Here is a 13,784-nt window from a genome sequence, read left to right on the forward strand (position 1 = left end):
CTCTATGGAGGGGCACACCATGGCAACAGAGAACGTGGCACACGTGGACTCCCTTCCCAAATCTGAGTGGCAGCCAGTATGAGGAACATCTCTGGACCTGTCTCTGAGGTCTCCCTCAGAATTTGCTTCTCCCTGTTACACCAGCATTTTACTATCTGACCCACACCAACACAACAGAAAAACAAGAACAAACTTCTTTAAAAGTCTGCCTGAGAGGGTCTTTCAAAAACACAGGCAAAATAACCCCAGATGATTATTTCCACAACCTCCAAATTCTTCATTTTGTTGCAACTATAATAAGAGATCATCTGAATTTTTACTTCAGACTCTCTCTGGTCTAACATCACTCCAGGGGATTCACACCATGTAAAGTAAGCTGTTTCCAAAATGTTGATAAGCTCAGAATAACTTTAGTCATCAGCAAGGCCGAACAGCAATCCTGTAAATCATGCAAGTAGCACCCTGACCTGTTCTCAGTGGTAACAATATACTTAGAGGGATTCTCTCCCAAAGAGACACCAAACCTTTTCTCCTCCTTAGCCCATGGATAACCCTGTCGTCTCTACAATATCATATGATACTTTGCCCTCTTAGCAAAGATGACTCAAAGAGCAAACAGTAGCTGCTCTGAGAGCTGAGCTGCCCCGTATCAAGGGCTTGCCAAAGTCAGTGATCATTGTTAGGCTCATAGTAACCTCCTTCCTTGCATGCAAACATGGAATACATCGGCAAAGTGGGATTTCTTTTGTTTTCTCTCAGTACTGGGGATGTTCATCAGGCCTGCAACAGAAACCACCTGCCTACCTCCTAATGTTGTAAAGATCTACTGGACCAGCACAAATGAAGTATCTCGAGTTACGCGCGACTTTCTAACATAGGAGACCTAAAAGCACATAAAGGCATTAAATTAGTATCCAAAGTTTATCCAGAAAAAATGCCCCCAAAGGAAAATTTGGTAACACAGGGGCACAAACTGGGCTACTTTGCATTTAAAAGGTGTTTTTTTAAAAAACATATTGCTTGAAGGTAAAAACTGCTAGCATGAGAAAAGAATATGTATCAGCAGAAATTAACTAAATAGACAACACTATATAGACCACATCACAGGAGACACAAAATGAAGATGCCACTGCCTTTTTAAAGATCCTTTTAAAGATAGGACTTCTTTCTCCACTAAGGATATTTTAATAGCCGGGGTTAAAGATCTCTTCTATTCTCTCCCTTAATGAGAACTACATTCCAGTTTCAATTCAAATTTGACCGAGTGCAAATTATTTTTTAGCTCAAACTGGATGATTTTAGCTCAAATTGGGGATCCAAGGACGGGTAAACAACACTCAGATTCTGCCTCGCTTCTCCTCCAAAAAACCCCCCAAGCATTGGAAATTCAGGCATATGTGTGGAACAATAAACTGGAACCAAGAAACAAAGAAAAGAGAAGGGGTTCTCTCCCCAGACTTGGCTAAGGTGGGAACCACAGGTGGAGCTGCCTCTGGGAATGAGAAATCAAAGGGCTAGAAGATGTATGTGTATTTTACCATGATTAAAAAAGGGGGTGGAGGGTACTAGTCAGGGATGAAAAAGCCAGTTTTATCCACATGGTCTTATGGCAGAAACCATAAGGGAGAGATCTTCCATTCACAGACTTTAATACAGAAACAATCAAGACCTTCCCATTTCTTCTCCATATTATCGATATAATTTTCTGACGGAAAATGTCCTTTTTTCCTGGTGATAAAAAGCAGTGTAAGCTTATTGTAGACAAATTCCGAACACCGTGGAAATACACAGACCAAAAAGTCAATGTGTTTTTTCCTCCCTGCCACCCAGCAACAAACACGTGGTGCGGCTGCTGTACACTGCGTCAGAGCTTCTTACTTTGTAATGGAACTTCTATGAGTCCATCCTCATGGCAAAGGACTGGACCAAAACACAAGTACAGAAAACAAAACATTGGGAGTCTCCCTCACCCCTTCCCTCATGCCATTCCTTTCCCGGAGGTAAACACTGTAGATATTATGATGTATGGTCTTGCCAAACATTTCCCTAAGCACTGTAACATTTATATACATATATGTACATATATGCCTGTTTTTATCTTTATTTTTAAAACAAGTGGATGGTGTTACAAGCACTGTTTCTTTTTCCAGTCAACAAAATAACCTGGAAATCTATGACAGCACAATTGGTTTTTTAAAGTATCACTTTTTTTCTATCACATGTATCTATTTAGTCAAAAAGGCGGATTCTAGTATAGTATTTTATAGCCTACTTTTCCATCGAACATTATGTTAATACCTACAGCACTACTTTGTCCTTTAAAAGCTCTTTATAATTTCACTGTGATTTATTTAACTAGTTGCTTATTGGTCATTTAGTTTCTTATTTTCCTCCATTATAAACCATGTTGCAACAAACATTTTTATTTTGTTTTGTATTTCCTATTTATTCTTTTACTGAAGTATAGCTGACACACAATGTAAAGATTCTTGATGCAAATATATTTGCCGACTTGCTATTTCCTTAGGTCAATTCCTAGAAGTAGATTTTTCTGGGTCAACAGGTAAGTATACATTTAAAATTCTGAAACACATTGCCAAATGGCCCTCCAAAATGATTTTTGCCAATTACATTCCCGACAACGGTATATGAAAGTGTTTCCCCAAACCATCCACACTGAGGGTTACCAAGCTTTTAATGTTTTGTAATTTTATAAGGAAAACAATGAAATATCATTTTAACTTGCATTTTTTTTTTAATTTATCCTATGTGAGAGAGAGAGAGAGAGATGGGCAGGCAGGCAGGCAGTGTAAGCAGGGGAGGGGCAGAGAGAGAGGGAGAGAGAATCCCAAGCAGGCTCTGCACTGTTAGCACAGAGTACGATCCAGGGCTTGATCTCATGATCCTGAGCCAAGATCAACAGTGGGATACTTAACCAACTAAGCCACCCAGGTGCCCCTAATTTGCATTTCTTTGATTAATGAGATTGACAGTCTTTACGTTTTTGAGATTTTTAAAAAATGATTTCTAAGTTTGCTTTTTGACATGCTTTGCCCATTATTTTTACTGGGATATTCTTAGACACTTCTAAAAACTCTTTACATAGTAAAGAAAAATATCATATTTTGAACTTTTCCTTGCCAGTTTGTCATTTACTTACCACTCTGTTTCAAAGTCTTTTTCGATGTGACTTAAGGCAGTCAGATCTATAAATATTTTTCCTTACAATTTCTGGCCTTGGTGTCATGCTTACAAAGCCCTTTTCTACCTCAAAATCATAAATAATTCTCTATTCATATATGCACACCAAGAATGACGTATCTGTAACTTAGCAAAACCAAAATATTCATTTGAGAAAAAGTGGTATACACTGATACTGATATTTTAACAATTATAAAAGTTTCCCATCCTTCAGTATATTTTGTTATGTACAAAGTAAGAGACAAAACAGTACAGTAGCAGATAGTCTCCAGTTATGGAATTACTCGAAGAAAAACAAAATAGGCCAAGCCATGACTACCTCTTTCTTAAGATAAAGTACAACACCTATTGGCCCTGAGAGTTTGCATACTAGAAGCAGAGAGAGCTAATACGCAGTTACTCTACCCATAGTCAACCTGGCTTATTCAGACTATGGAGCATGAGCAGTTATGTGGATAAATGCCTCCTATCCCTGGGAAGCACACAGGGAATGGAGTGTGCTGCAGTAAAAACACATGCTCAGTTGTCCAGCTACAAGACTTTTATTAAATTCCTTATTAAGTGGGCTCAACAAGCTGGAGAACAATGCTGATAATAAGCAATCAGTCCACAAGAGACAACATTTTCCCCCCACCAATACTGAACGCCGGAAGGACTATCACCCAACAAATGTTCCCAACCCCTTCTCCCTTGCCTGCTCTACCTGAAGGAGCAACTTAGCACAGTTCTATCCAATGAGATATAAGAATAAGTTTAGAGGGGATTCTGGGGAAGCTTTTCCCTTTCTTTTCTTTTCTTTTCTTTTCTTTTCTTTTCTTTTCTTTTCTTTTGTTTTGTTTTTTGTTGTTGTTGTTGTTGTTTACTTTTCTAATAAAAGAAACTTTTATTAGAGTTCTTTCCTTTCTTCTTTCCTCTCTTCTTCCTCTTCTTTCCTCTCTTCTTTCCTGACATCACTTCTTTCCTCTCTTCTTCCTGCCCTGAACATGTCTGATGGCTGAAGCTGTAGCCGCCATCTTGGGACCACAACAGAAAGACCAAGAGATGCTGGCCCTTATATCATTGAGAAGGGAAAACCACTGGCAGTAATTGCATGCTACACCTACAATTTTTCTGTCAAAAAAAACAAAAAAAACCCAAAAAAACCCAAAAAACAACCTCTCACTTGCTTATGCCTCTGCAGGCAGGTTTTAAGTTTCTTACAGACAAAGTCCAACATGATCCTAAATAAAAGAGCCATTTTCAAGTAATCTTTGGCTAACATGTGGTTGCAACCCTCAGATATTTTAAGTGAATAAGTAAGATTTAAGAAAACGAAGTGCCCCTGGGATATTAGGTGATTCAAGAAAAACCCCAACTAAGAAGGACAAAAAGTTGATTTCTAAATGATCTAGTAGTAGTACTATATTCAAAAGATGGCACTAATATTTAAACTGGGTTTCACTTTATGCCTGGGGGAATAATGTTTCCTTAAATGGGTTTGTTTTAGTTTTAAACATCTAGTTTTCTTTTCCTTTGTTGTAACTTTTCATGTTGTCTTGACAGGGATTTTAAGTTGCACTCAATTTACTCTGTAATTTTAAAAAACAGACTGGATCCAGAAATAAGCGGAAATAAACAAACAAACAAAAAACCCCAGCCAGCCAGACAAAAGCATTCACTTGCAAAAAACACAGGTGAGCATGCGAAGTCACAAAGTTCTGACCGGAAATGAATTTAGAACCTTCCATAAGCTCTTTTGTACTTCAGGATACTGAACAAGGGCAAACAAAAAATAAGTAATCACTGTGTTCACGTAAACTTGCAGATCTACTACTTTTCAGGCCAGGAGGGAAAATCTGATGTGGTTTAGTAGCAAACAACACTCTCAAATAAAAAGGTCAAATGTACCTTGAGAAATAAAACTGGCAGACTATTATGTATTTACCCTAGGACTAATAATTTCACTTGGTAAAGATTTATGTTTACAAATGTCTACCACAGCATTATTTACAGCAATAATTAAAAATAATTGTCCAACAACTAGTGAATGGTTAAATAAGGAACATAAAAATATTATAGTCATTTTAGTGACATGAATATGCTCACAGTATACAAAATATTTAAATGAAAAATTCACAACAGAATATAATTTTAGTTATATTCTAAAGAAAAATAAGAATATACTCGAAGGGAACTCATAAAGACTGAAAGCTGGCCAGCTCAGTCAGTGGAACATATTACTCTTGATTTTGGGGTCATGAGTTCAAGCCCCAATTTGGGTAGAGAGATTACTTTAAAATAAATAAATAAATAAAATGAAATGTGTAAGAAAATTAAAAAAAAAAAAAAAGACTGAAAGGAAATATTCAAAGATGCTACAGTGGCTCCCTCCTGCATGTGTACATACTTACATACACACATTTCCTAGCTGCCTATGCTGAAAGAACCTAGCAACAGTGAAACCCAGTGACAATGAACACCCTTAGCACACAGATCTTAGTTTCTAAATACCACAATCCACAAAAAAGAATCAGGGTTCCTTGGAGAAAGACAGACTCCAGGGTTGGAACAGGGAAAGTATAAGACGAGCCTAGAATATCCTGTTAGAAAGTAAGAATGTACTCAAGGAATGGGGATATTTCAAAAGGACAAAAGCCAGCTTGTGAGGGCTTCATTAATGCTGGACAATTTTAAAACAAAATAAATGATAGTAATAGATTATAATTCACTGAATAAAAAAAAAGCAGGAGTTCATACTAATATAATGAATGACAAATAAATGAAAGAGAGGGATATGGCTAAATAAGCAATATTATAAACATATTACAATGTAGAATGCCAACTAATAAATGTAGAAGGAATTATTCTCTAAAAAATGGCTAATTACTAATTGTTATGAGGATACATTTCTTGGATATATTTCTATTTTGTTTCAGTTTTATATATTTTTTTTTTTCAACGTTTATTTTTGGGACAGAGAGAGACAGAGCATGAACGGGGGAGGGGCAGAGAGAGAGGGAGACACAGAATCGGAAACAGGCTCCAGGCCATCAGCCCAGAGCCTGACGCGGGGCTCGAACTCACGGACCGTGAGATCGTGACCTGGCTGAAGTCGGACGCTTAACCGACTGCACCACCCAGGCGCCCGTTTCAGTTTTATAAAATGAGCATGTACTTCTTTTGTAAAAATACTAAGAAAATCCACAATGGCAATCTGAATAAACACAATTTAATACACATCTCTAGAGCAGTATCAAGCCATTTTAAAAAAGGAGAGCAGGAGCGCCTGGGTGGCTCAGTCGGTTAAGCGTCTGACTTAGGCTCAGGTCATGATCTTACGGCTTATGGGTTTGAGTCCTGTGTCAGGCTCTGTGCTGACAGCTCAGAGCCTGGAGCCTGCTTCAGATTCTGTGTCTCCCTCCTTCTGTCTCTCAAAAATAAATAAACATTAAAAAAAAATTTTTTAGGGGCGCCTGGGTGGCTCAGTCGGTTAAGCGTCCGACTTCGGCTCAGGTCATGATCTCACGGTCCGTGAGTTCGAGCCCCGTGTTGAGCTCTGTGCTGACAGCTCAGAGCCTGGAGCCTGCTTCAGATTCTGTGTCTCCCTCTCTCTCTGACCCTCCCCTGTTCATGCTCTGTTTCTCTCTGTCTCAAAAACAAATAAAACATTAAAAAAAAATTAAAAAAAAAATTTTTTAAAGGAGAGCATATGCACAAAACCCACAAACACACAGAGCAAGTACAAGTGTTGTCCTGACCCGTCTGTCTGTCCTAGAGAAAAGCCCAGATGTCCTAGGCAGGTGGCTAAAGTTAAAAACAACATAGCGAAAACAAACAAAAACCCACCAGAGGCAGCACTGATATTTACAGAAATTTTGTTTTGGTTTTACAGTAATTATGGGGTGAAGAGATGTGACAAGGACCCTTGCTATGATGCCAATGACAAATGGTTAACTGATAAGAAGAAATGGAGAGGGTGACAGGCTGTAGAACAGGTCAATATCAGGCTGTCATGGAGCCATTTGAGACACATAATTAATCTATTACTCACCTGGCATCATCATTCATTGTAGTTTGGTCAATAGGTGCCATGAAGCTTAGTAGCTTGCTAAGGACGTGAAACCTAAATAAAGCAGGAAACAAACAGGCAGCAACATTAGTAACTATTAACCTAGAAAAGGAAACACATTCTATGAGCTAACAAACTCCAGAACTGACCACAGAAGCATTTGGCTCCAGAATGCAAATAGGGAACAATTCATTGGCACATACTAATCACAACTGTATTTCCCTCTAGTTCTTTTATATTACAGGAGAAGTCTGCTAAAAGCACATTGTAAATGACAGTAGTTCAACACAGATTCATTTACATCACAGTCCCCAGAAAGAGTAGACACACTTATGCTCTTGAGCAATATACTAATCCTCAAACATTATTCCAGACAGAAGACAATAAGGACTTGAGTACCCCATTTTCCTCCTCTAAGTATATCCTCATCATTTTCGGTGTCATTACTAGTAGTTACTAGTGTAGTACAACACCCAAGTTACAATGCCTCCCCACCACCATCACTCACTAGCACTAGTTCTCTGAGTCAGAGAAGGCTTCTAGAATTCCACACCATCTCTACTTACTAGGCCCAGTCTTTCATTTCCCCCATCCTTAAATTTTTTTTTTCAACGTTTTTTATTTATTTTTGGGACAGAGAGAGACAGAGCATGAACGGGGGAGGGGCAGAGAGAGAGGGAGACACAGAATCGGAAACAGGCTCCAGGCTCCGAGCCATCAGCCCAGAGCCTGACGCGGGGCTCGAACTCACGGACCGCGAGATCGTGACCTGGCTGAAGTCGGACGCTTAACCGACTGCGCCACCCAGGCGCCCCATTTCCCCCATCCTTAAATGAAGGATTATATCTGAGTACATAACAAGTTTGATCCCTAGATCTTCCAAGTCATGGTGTTATGGAAATTTAAATAACATCACTTCCACTTCCCACCAACAGGAAAAAAAACGGTATTTTTGTATGGAGTGCTTCGAGATCCTCCAGCGAAAGGAGCCAAACAACTACATGACCTTATACAGACCAAATTATACAGAAGAGAATTAAAAGGAGCTAGCCCTTTCTGTTCATTATAATAGAAGAGGATGTACGACAATATGCATATTATAAAATTCTAACCAAAAAACTCTACTTGGGGGGCATTTGGCTGGCTCAGTCGGTAGATGTGATTCTTGATCTCGGGGTTGTAAGTTCGAGCCCCACATCGGGTGTAGGGATCACTTAAAAAAAATCTTTTAAAAAACCCACAAAATTTTACTTGAACAGAACACTATCCACAAACAAAAATATGACATTTTCGTGTACATAATATTAGCTTTACAGTGTTAAAAATATTTTTACACGTATCAAATAATTTGATTCTCTACCGTACCACCCACAGCTGAGCCTCCCAAATTTCATTTTTTTAACAAATGAATTTTACAAGAATAGTAACGAGATTTCCTTCATTACAAGAGTAGTAGAAAAAGTATAAATTCGTTATAGAAAATATGGAAAAAAACCAATGAAGCACACACAAAATGTATAGTTCCTCCACCTACAGACAGTTGTTAACATTTTGATTAGTTATGTTTGTTTTTCATAGTGACGCTGTTATTTACCCACACACATACACACACATAAATTTTGTAACTTCTTTTTTTAACTTAGCATTGTAAACATTGTCCCATAACAATATCAGAATAGCTGAATACAATTCCAGAAGTGGAAATACTATAATACATTTTTGAACACGTATATGCTCCCAATTCTTCATGTTTCATAAGATGCAAAAACAAAATCTCTATGCATATCTGTTTTTTTAAATGTCTGCCACCTCCTAATTATAAAAAGTAATACATAATTCTTACAAAAAGAATCCAAATACAGAAATGTATAGAAAATTGACAAGCCTCCTGCAGCCTTACACCCCAGAAATAATCACTATTAATTAAAACTGTTAAGTATGGCTGTAGAATTTTCTATATATAAGACAAAAATAAACTTAACACGGTTTTCACATAAAAGGGAGGTTGTAATATACTTGATATTCTGCATTATGCTTTTTCCCACTGAACCTTGCCACATTCTATTCTTTTCCATAGTTGTAAAACATTCCATTGTTAATATAATTTATTTAATCTCCTATTGATGGGCATTTACATACACTGCCCCCCTTTAAAAACCATACTAAATAGTGTTAAAATGAAAATTCTTATACATTAATTATTGTATGTTTGTTCACATAAATTTCCTTCGGGCAGATTTTGAGATGTGAAATTGCTGGTGAATCAAAAGGTATATACATAGTGAAAGCTGAAACATGGAGCCAAAATACCCTCCAAAAGGTTATGTTAATATATGAGACCATAAACACTCACATAACCTTTTAAGTAATAAAGCATAAGTACTATTAATAAATTCATTTTAATGTCTTTAGGCTTCACCAAACTTTGGTGTCCATCTGAAAACATGAATACTGTTCTTGGCTGTATCCAAAGAGAGGTTTAATTCACTCTCTGGACAAAGACTATGATGAACTCTACTCTGCAGTTGTATTGTCCAATCCAGTAGTCACTGGCCACATGCAGTTACTTAAGCACTCGAAACATGGCTAGTCTGACTGCTGCAAATGTGCCTAAATGAGAAAAGTGCACCAGATTTTGAAGACTTGAGATGGAAAAAAGAATATAAAATATACCATTAATAATTTTAAAATAATAAATTAATAAATTGTTGAAATACTGAGTAATAATATTTTTGATATTGGGTTAAATGAAATATATTATTAAGCTTAAGTCCATCTCATTCTTTTTACTTTTTAAATGTGGCCACTAGAACATTTAACATTACATATGTAATACATATTCTTATTGGATGATACTGCTCTGTGGAATACTTTTACATTTTAATACAGTATATTCAATAACTATTAACAGCATGATGAAAGACAGACTTTAAGAAGTAATCACATTAAAGACGATTTAGTAATGTGTACTTAATGCAACAGATTTCATCTAATCTCAGTGCTGCTGAGGATGGATGCATGTTTTAGTATTAAAAACACCTTTTAACAACCATACCAAGAAAAGACAAATGTAATTTTACTGCAGAAGAACAGACAAACACAGTAAGACATCCTGTTATTAAAGGCCTGAGTTTAATTTATTTACACTATGAATTCTGATTAAATCATGATCAGATCTACTTACATATAATGCTCAGTAAAAGTACTGATAATCGATAATTACAATTATTTTCCCAAGTCAAAATATTCCTTTTTTAAAAATAAGTTACTTTCTAGCACCCAACTAACAAGTTGCCACATCCAGTCTGACAAGGCTGATGCCACTGACCTGCTATCATTTAAACTGATGTTTTCACAAGTCAATGTTCATCTTTGCTATAACATTTCTGGAAATCTTCTCTCTCCAACTCTATCACAAACAAAAGAGAAAACTTGCTCACTAATGGACCTAGTATCGGTGATGACAGCTGGGACACCTACCAGCTCTTCTTGAGGTCTAATTTAAGGAAGTTATTTATAATATTCCCATGCAGCCTGGGCCACATGTTTAATCCTTTGGGCCAGAATGCTAATGTAGCCATTGCGTCATTTTAGTGCCCGTATAGGCCAGTGTGTCCTGCCTAGAGAAAGAAAACAGGCCACAGGTTAGAAGCATGGGCTCTGTGGAGCGCCTGGGTGGCTTAGTCGGATTAAGTGTCCAACTCTTGACTTCGGCTCAGGTCATGATCTCATGGTTTGTGAGATAGAGCCCCACATCAGGCTCTGCACTGACAGCATGGAGTCTGCTTGGGATTCTCTCTCCCTCTCTCTGCCTCTTCCTCGCTTGCATGTGTGTACACACTCTCTCAAAACAAAAGACAGAAGCATGGGCTCTGCAATCAGACCAATTAACTCAAACCCCAATTTGCTACTTACCAGCTCTGTATGGGCCATGTGAGTTACCTTCTCTAAGCACTTTACAGAAATTAGCTCATCTAATCTGATAACACCCTCCAAGATGCGATTTTTATTAATATACTCATTTCACAGATGAGGAAACGGAAGCACAGAGATGTGAACTGACTTGCCCAAGGTCTCCAGGTTGGTAAGTAGAAGACTCAGTTCAATCTGACAGTCTAGCTCTACAGTCTGTGTTTTTTGTTCTCTCTGCACATAAACTGCATAGCAGTACCTGACAGTGAGTTTTACAAATGCTGGTTATCACTATTGCTATTAATAAAGAACACTCTCTGATTCTGACCACATCCTTCACATTCCTGGTCACAAGAAAGCCAGATGAATATGGATGCTAAAACTACAAGACAATGCAAAACATATGACCTTTTTAAAAATGTTTTAATTCAATAATTAATTTGTATTGCAGGAGTGCCTGAGTGGCACAGTTGGTTAAGCATCTAACTTCGGCTCGGGTCATGATCTTGTGGTTTGTGAGTTCGAGCCCTATGTCTGTCAGCACAGAGCCTGCTTTGGCTCCTCTGTTCCCCCCTCTCTCTGCCCCTCCCACGTGCACTCTCCCTCTCTTTCTCTTTCTCAAAAATAAATTTAAAAACATTAAAAAAAACAAAAAGAAAGATTGCAAAAATAGTAGAGAGTTTACACATTCCCTCACCCTCCTTCCTCTAATGTTAACAATTTACATAAACATAGTGGATTATCAAAATCAGGAAATTAGCATTGATACAATACTACTACCCAAATTACACAGCTTATTAAAATTTCTATTTTTTATCTGAGAGTCTTTTTTCTTTCCCAGGATCTAATTTAAGACCCCAAATTGCACATACTTGCAACGTCTCCTTAGTCTCCTTCACTCTATAAGAGTTCTTCAGTCTTCCTTTGTTTTTCAGTGACTCACTATAGTCTACAGAATAAAGTCCGAATTCTTAGCATGGTCATGACCTAGCACTCAGCTACTCATACAGCCTCCTTCATCTCCTGCCATTCCCCCATATTCACTTTAAGTTCCTGTCAAAATAAATTACAGCTCCTAAAATGGTATGTATACTCTCAAGTCTGTGTTTTTGCAAATGGTATTCTCTTTGGCCTTTCACTAGGCTAACTCTCCTAGCGTGCTCAGTGTGAAATGTGGATGGTATCTTACAGGAAGTCTTCCTGAGCAGCCTACATCTCCCCATGGGCAATGGGGTGACCACTACACCAGGGATCCACCAACAGCATCACTGTCCACTTATTGCTTGCCATCTTCTCCTGAGGACATACTCCTTCAGGGCAGAATGGGTTTTACCTGGCACCTCATATGGTTCCTAGAACTTCAGAAGGAATCCTTTTTATATTTTAATTAACCACTTCTTACATTTTAATGTTTAGCCTGGTTTATTAAATAGAATATCTGTCTCCCACTTGTCTGTTGCCAGAATAAGATTGTCAATGTCTCTGGATTTATGGGGATGTGTAAATCTAAATCACTATCAAAATGCTATGAAACCAGATCTACATACTTGCAACTCTAATGAACAGTTTAATGAGATGAGTCTATTAACATACAAAAAACGGTTGCTATTAAAATAAAATCCTCGTTTTTTTCTTTCAACTTAATAAATAATAACTGTGATAAGTATATTTTGATTTGGGAAACAAAAGACTCATGTTCTTCTAAGTTATTTGCCATGCTAGAAAAGTACTCGGTTCTCTAACACTCACCCGGACTTCTTACTCTGTGCTATATTTACGTTATAGCCATTCCTTCTTACCTAGTGAGCATGTTAATTTTAATGACATAATCATCCAAAAAACATTTCTGGCTGACTAATGTCTACAAGGAATTACAATAGATAGATACGGTTGGAATTGTCTTAAAGAATAAGGGAGCACAATTCTTGCTCTCAAGGGGCGCATACATATAGGTACTTGCCCCAATATAAAATTCATAACAGTAATGTAGAAAAGAGATTTTCTCCTCTCTCAATTCTTCTAATGACTGTATATTTGCAACAGCAATACCAATAGGTAAGCACAAGAGAAACCAAAGAAATTAATACTTTCGAAAGCTTTCTACGTACCAGACATTTACACATGATTTAAAAAAAAAATTTTTTTTAATGTTTATTTTTGAGAGAGAGAGACAGAGACAGAGAGAGACAGAGACAGAGAGCAAGAGCAAGCATGAGTGGGGGAGGGGGAGAGAGAGAGGGAGACACAGAATCCAAAGCAGGCTCCAAGCTATGAGCTGTTAGCACAGAGCCCAACATGGGTCTTGAACTCACGGACTGCGAGATCATGACCTGAGCTTAAGTCGGATGCTTAACCAACTGAGCCACCCAGGCATCCCTATAAAGTAGGGATTATTATCTCTTCTTAGTAAATAAGAAAAGTGAGGTCCAGAGAATAAAGAACAACCAAAATTGTGTGGCCAGACAAAGCCAGAATTTGAACCCAACTCCCAGGATTCTGGGTTCCTCCCACTAGAGAACATTTATAGCCTCATAAAGCTACAGTTTTAAAAGCACGGTACTGGAAGAATGCCTGGATGGCTCAGTCAGGTGAGCGTCTGACTCTGGATTTCAGCTCAGGTCAT

At 37.8% G+C, this 13,784-nt stretch overlaps 1 protein-coding gene across 2 annotated transcripts in view; it reads right to left on the reverse strand.

Moving 5' to 3' along the window:
* AATF (apoptosis antagonizing transcription factor) overlaps nt 1-13,784 on the reverse strand; it is a 105,174-nt gene that overhangs the window by 18,448 nt on the left and 72,942 nt on the right. For both annotated transcript variants that reach the window (XR_006962303.1, XM_047080883.1), the window contains one exon: nt 7,232-7,303. Coding sequence is in view for 1 of the 2 variants with exons in the window: in XM_047080883.1 (XP_046936839.1) it covers nt 7,232-7,303 (72 nt within the window). In the remaining variant the exon portion in view is untranslated. The remainder of the gene's footprint in view (nt 1-7,231; nt 7,304-13,784) is intronic.

This window comes from Lynx rufus, unplaced genomic scaffold, assembly GCF_022079265.1.
Source record: "Lynx rufus isolate CCGP_SWC_20201006 ecotype Redwood Valley unplaced genomic scaffold, mLynRuf1.p SCAF_18, whole genome shotgun sequence".
In the NCBI taxonomy this organism is placed as follows: Eukaryota; Metazoa; Chordata; class Mammalia; order Carnivora; family Felidae; genus Lynx; species Lynx rufus.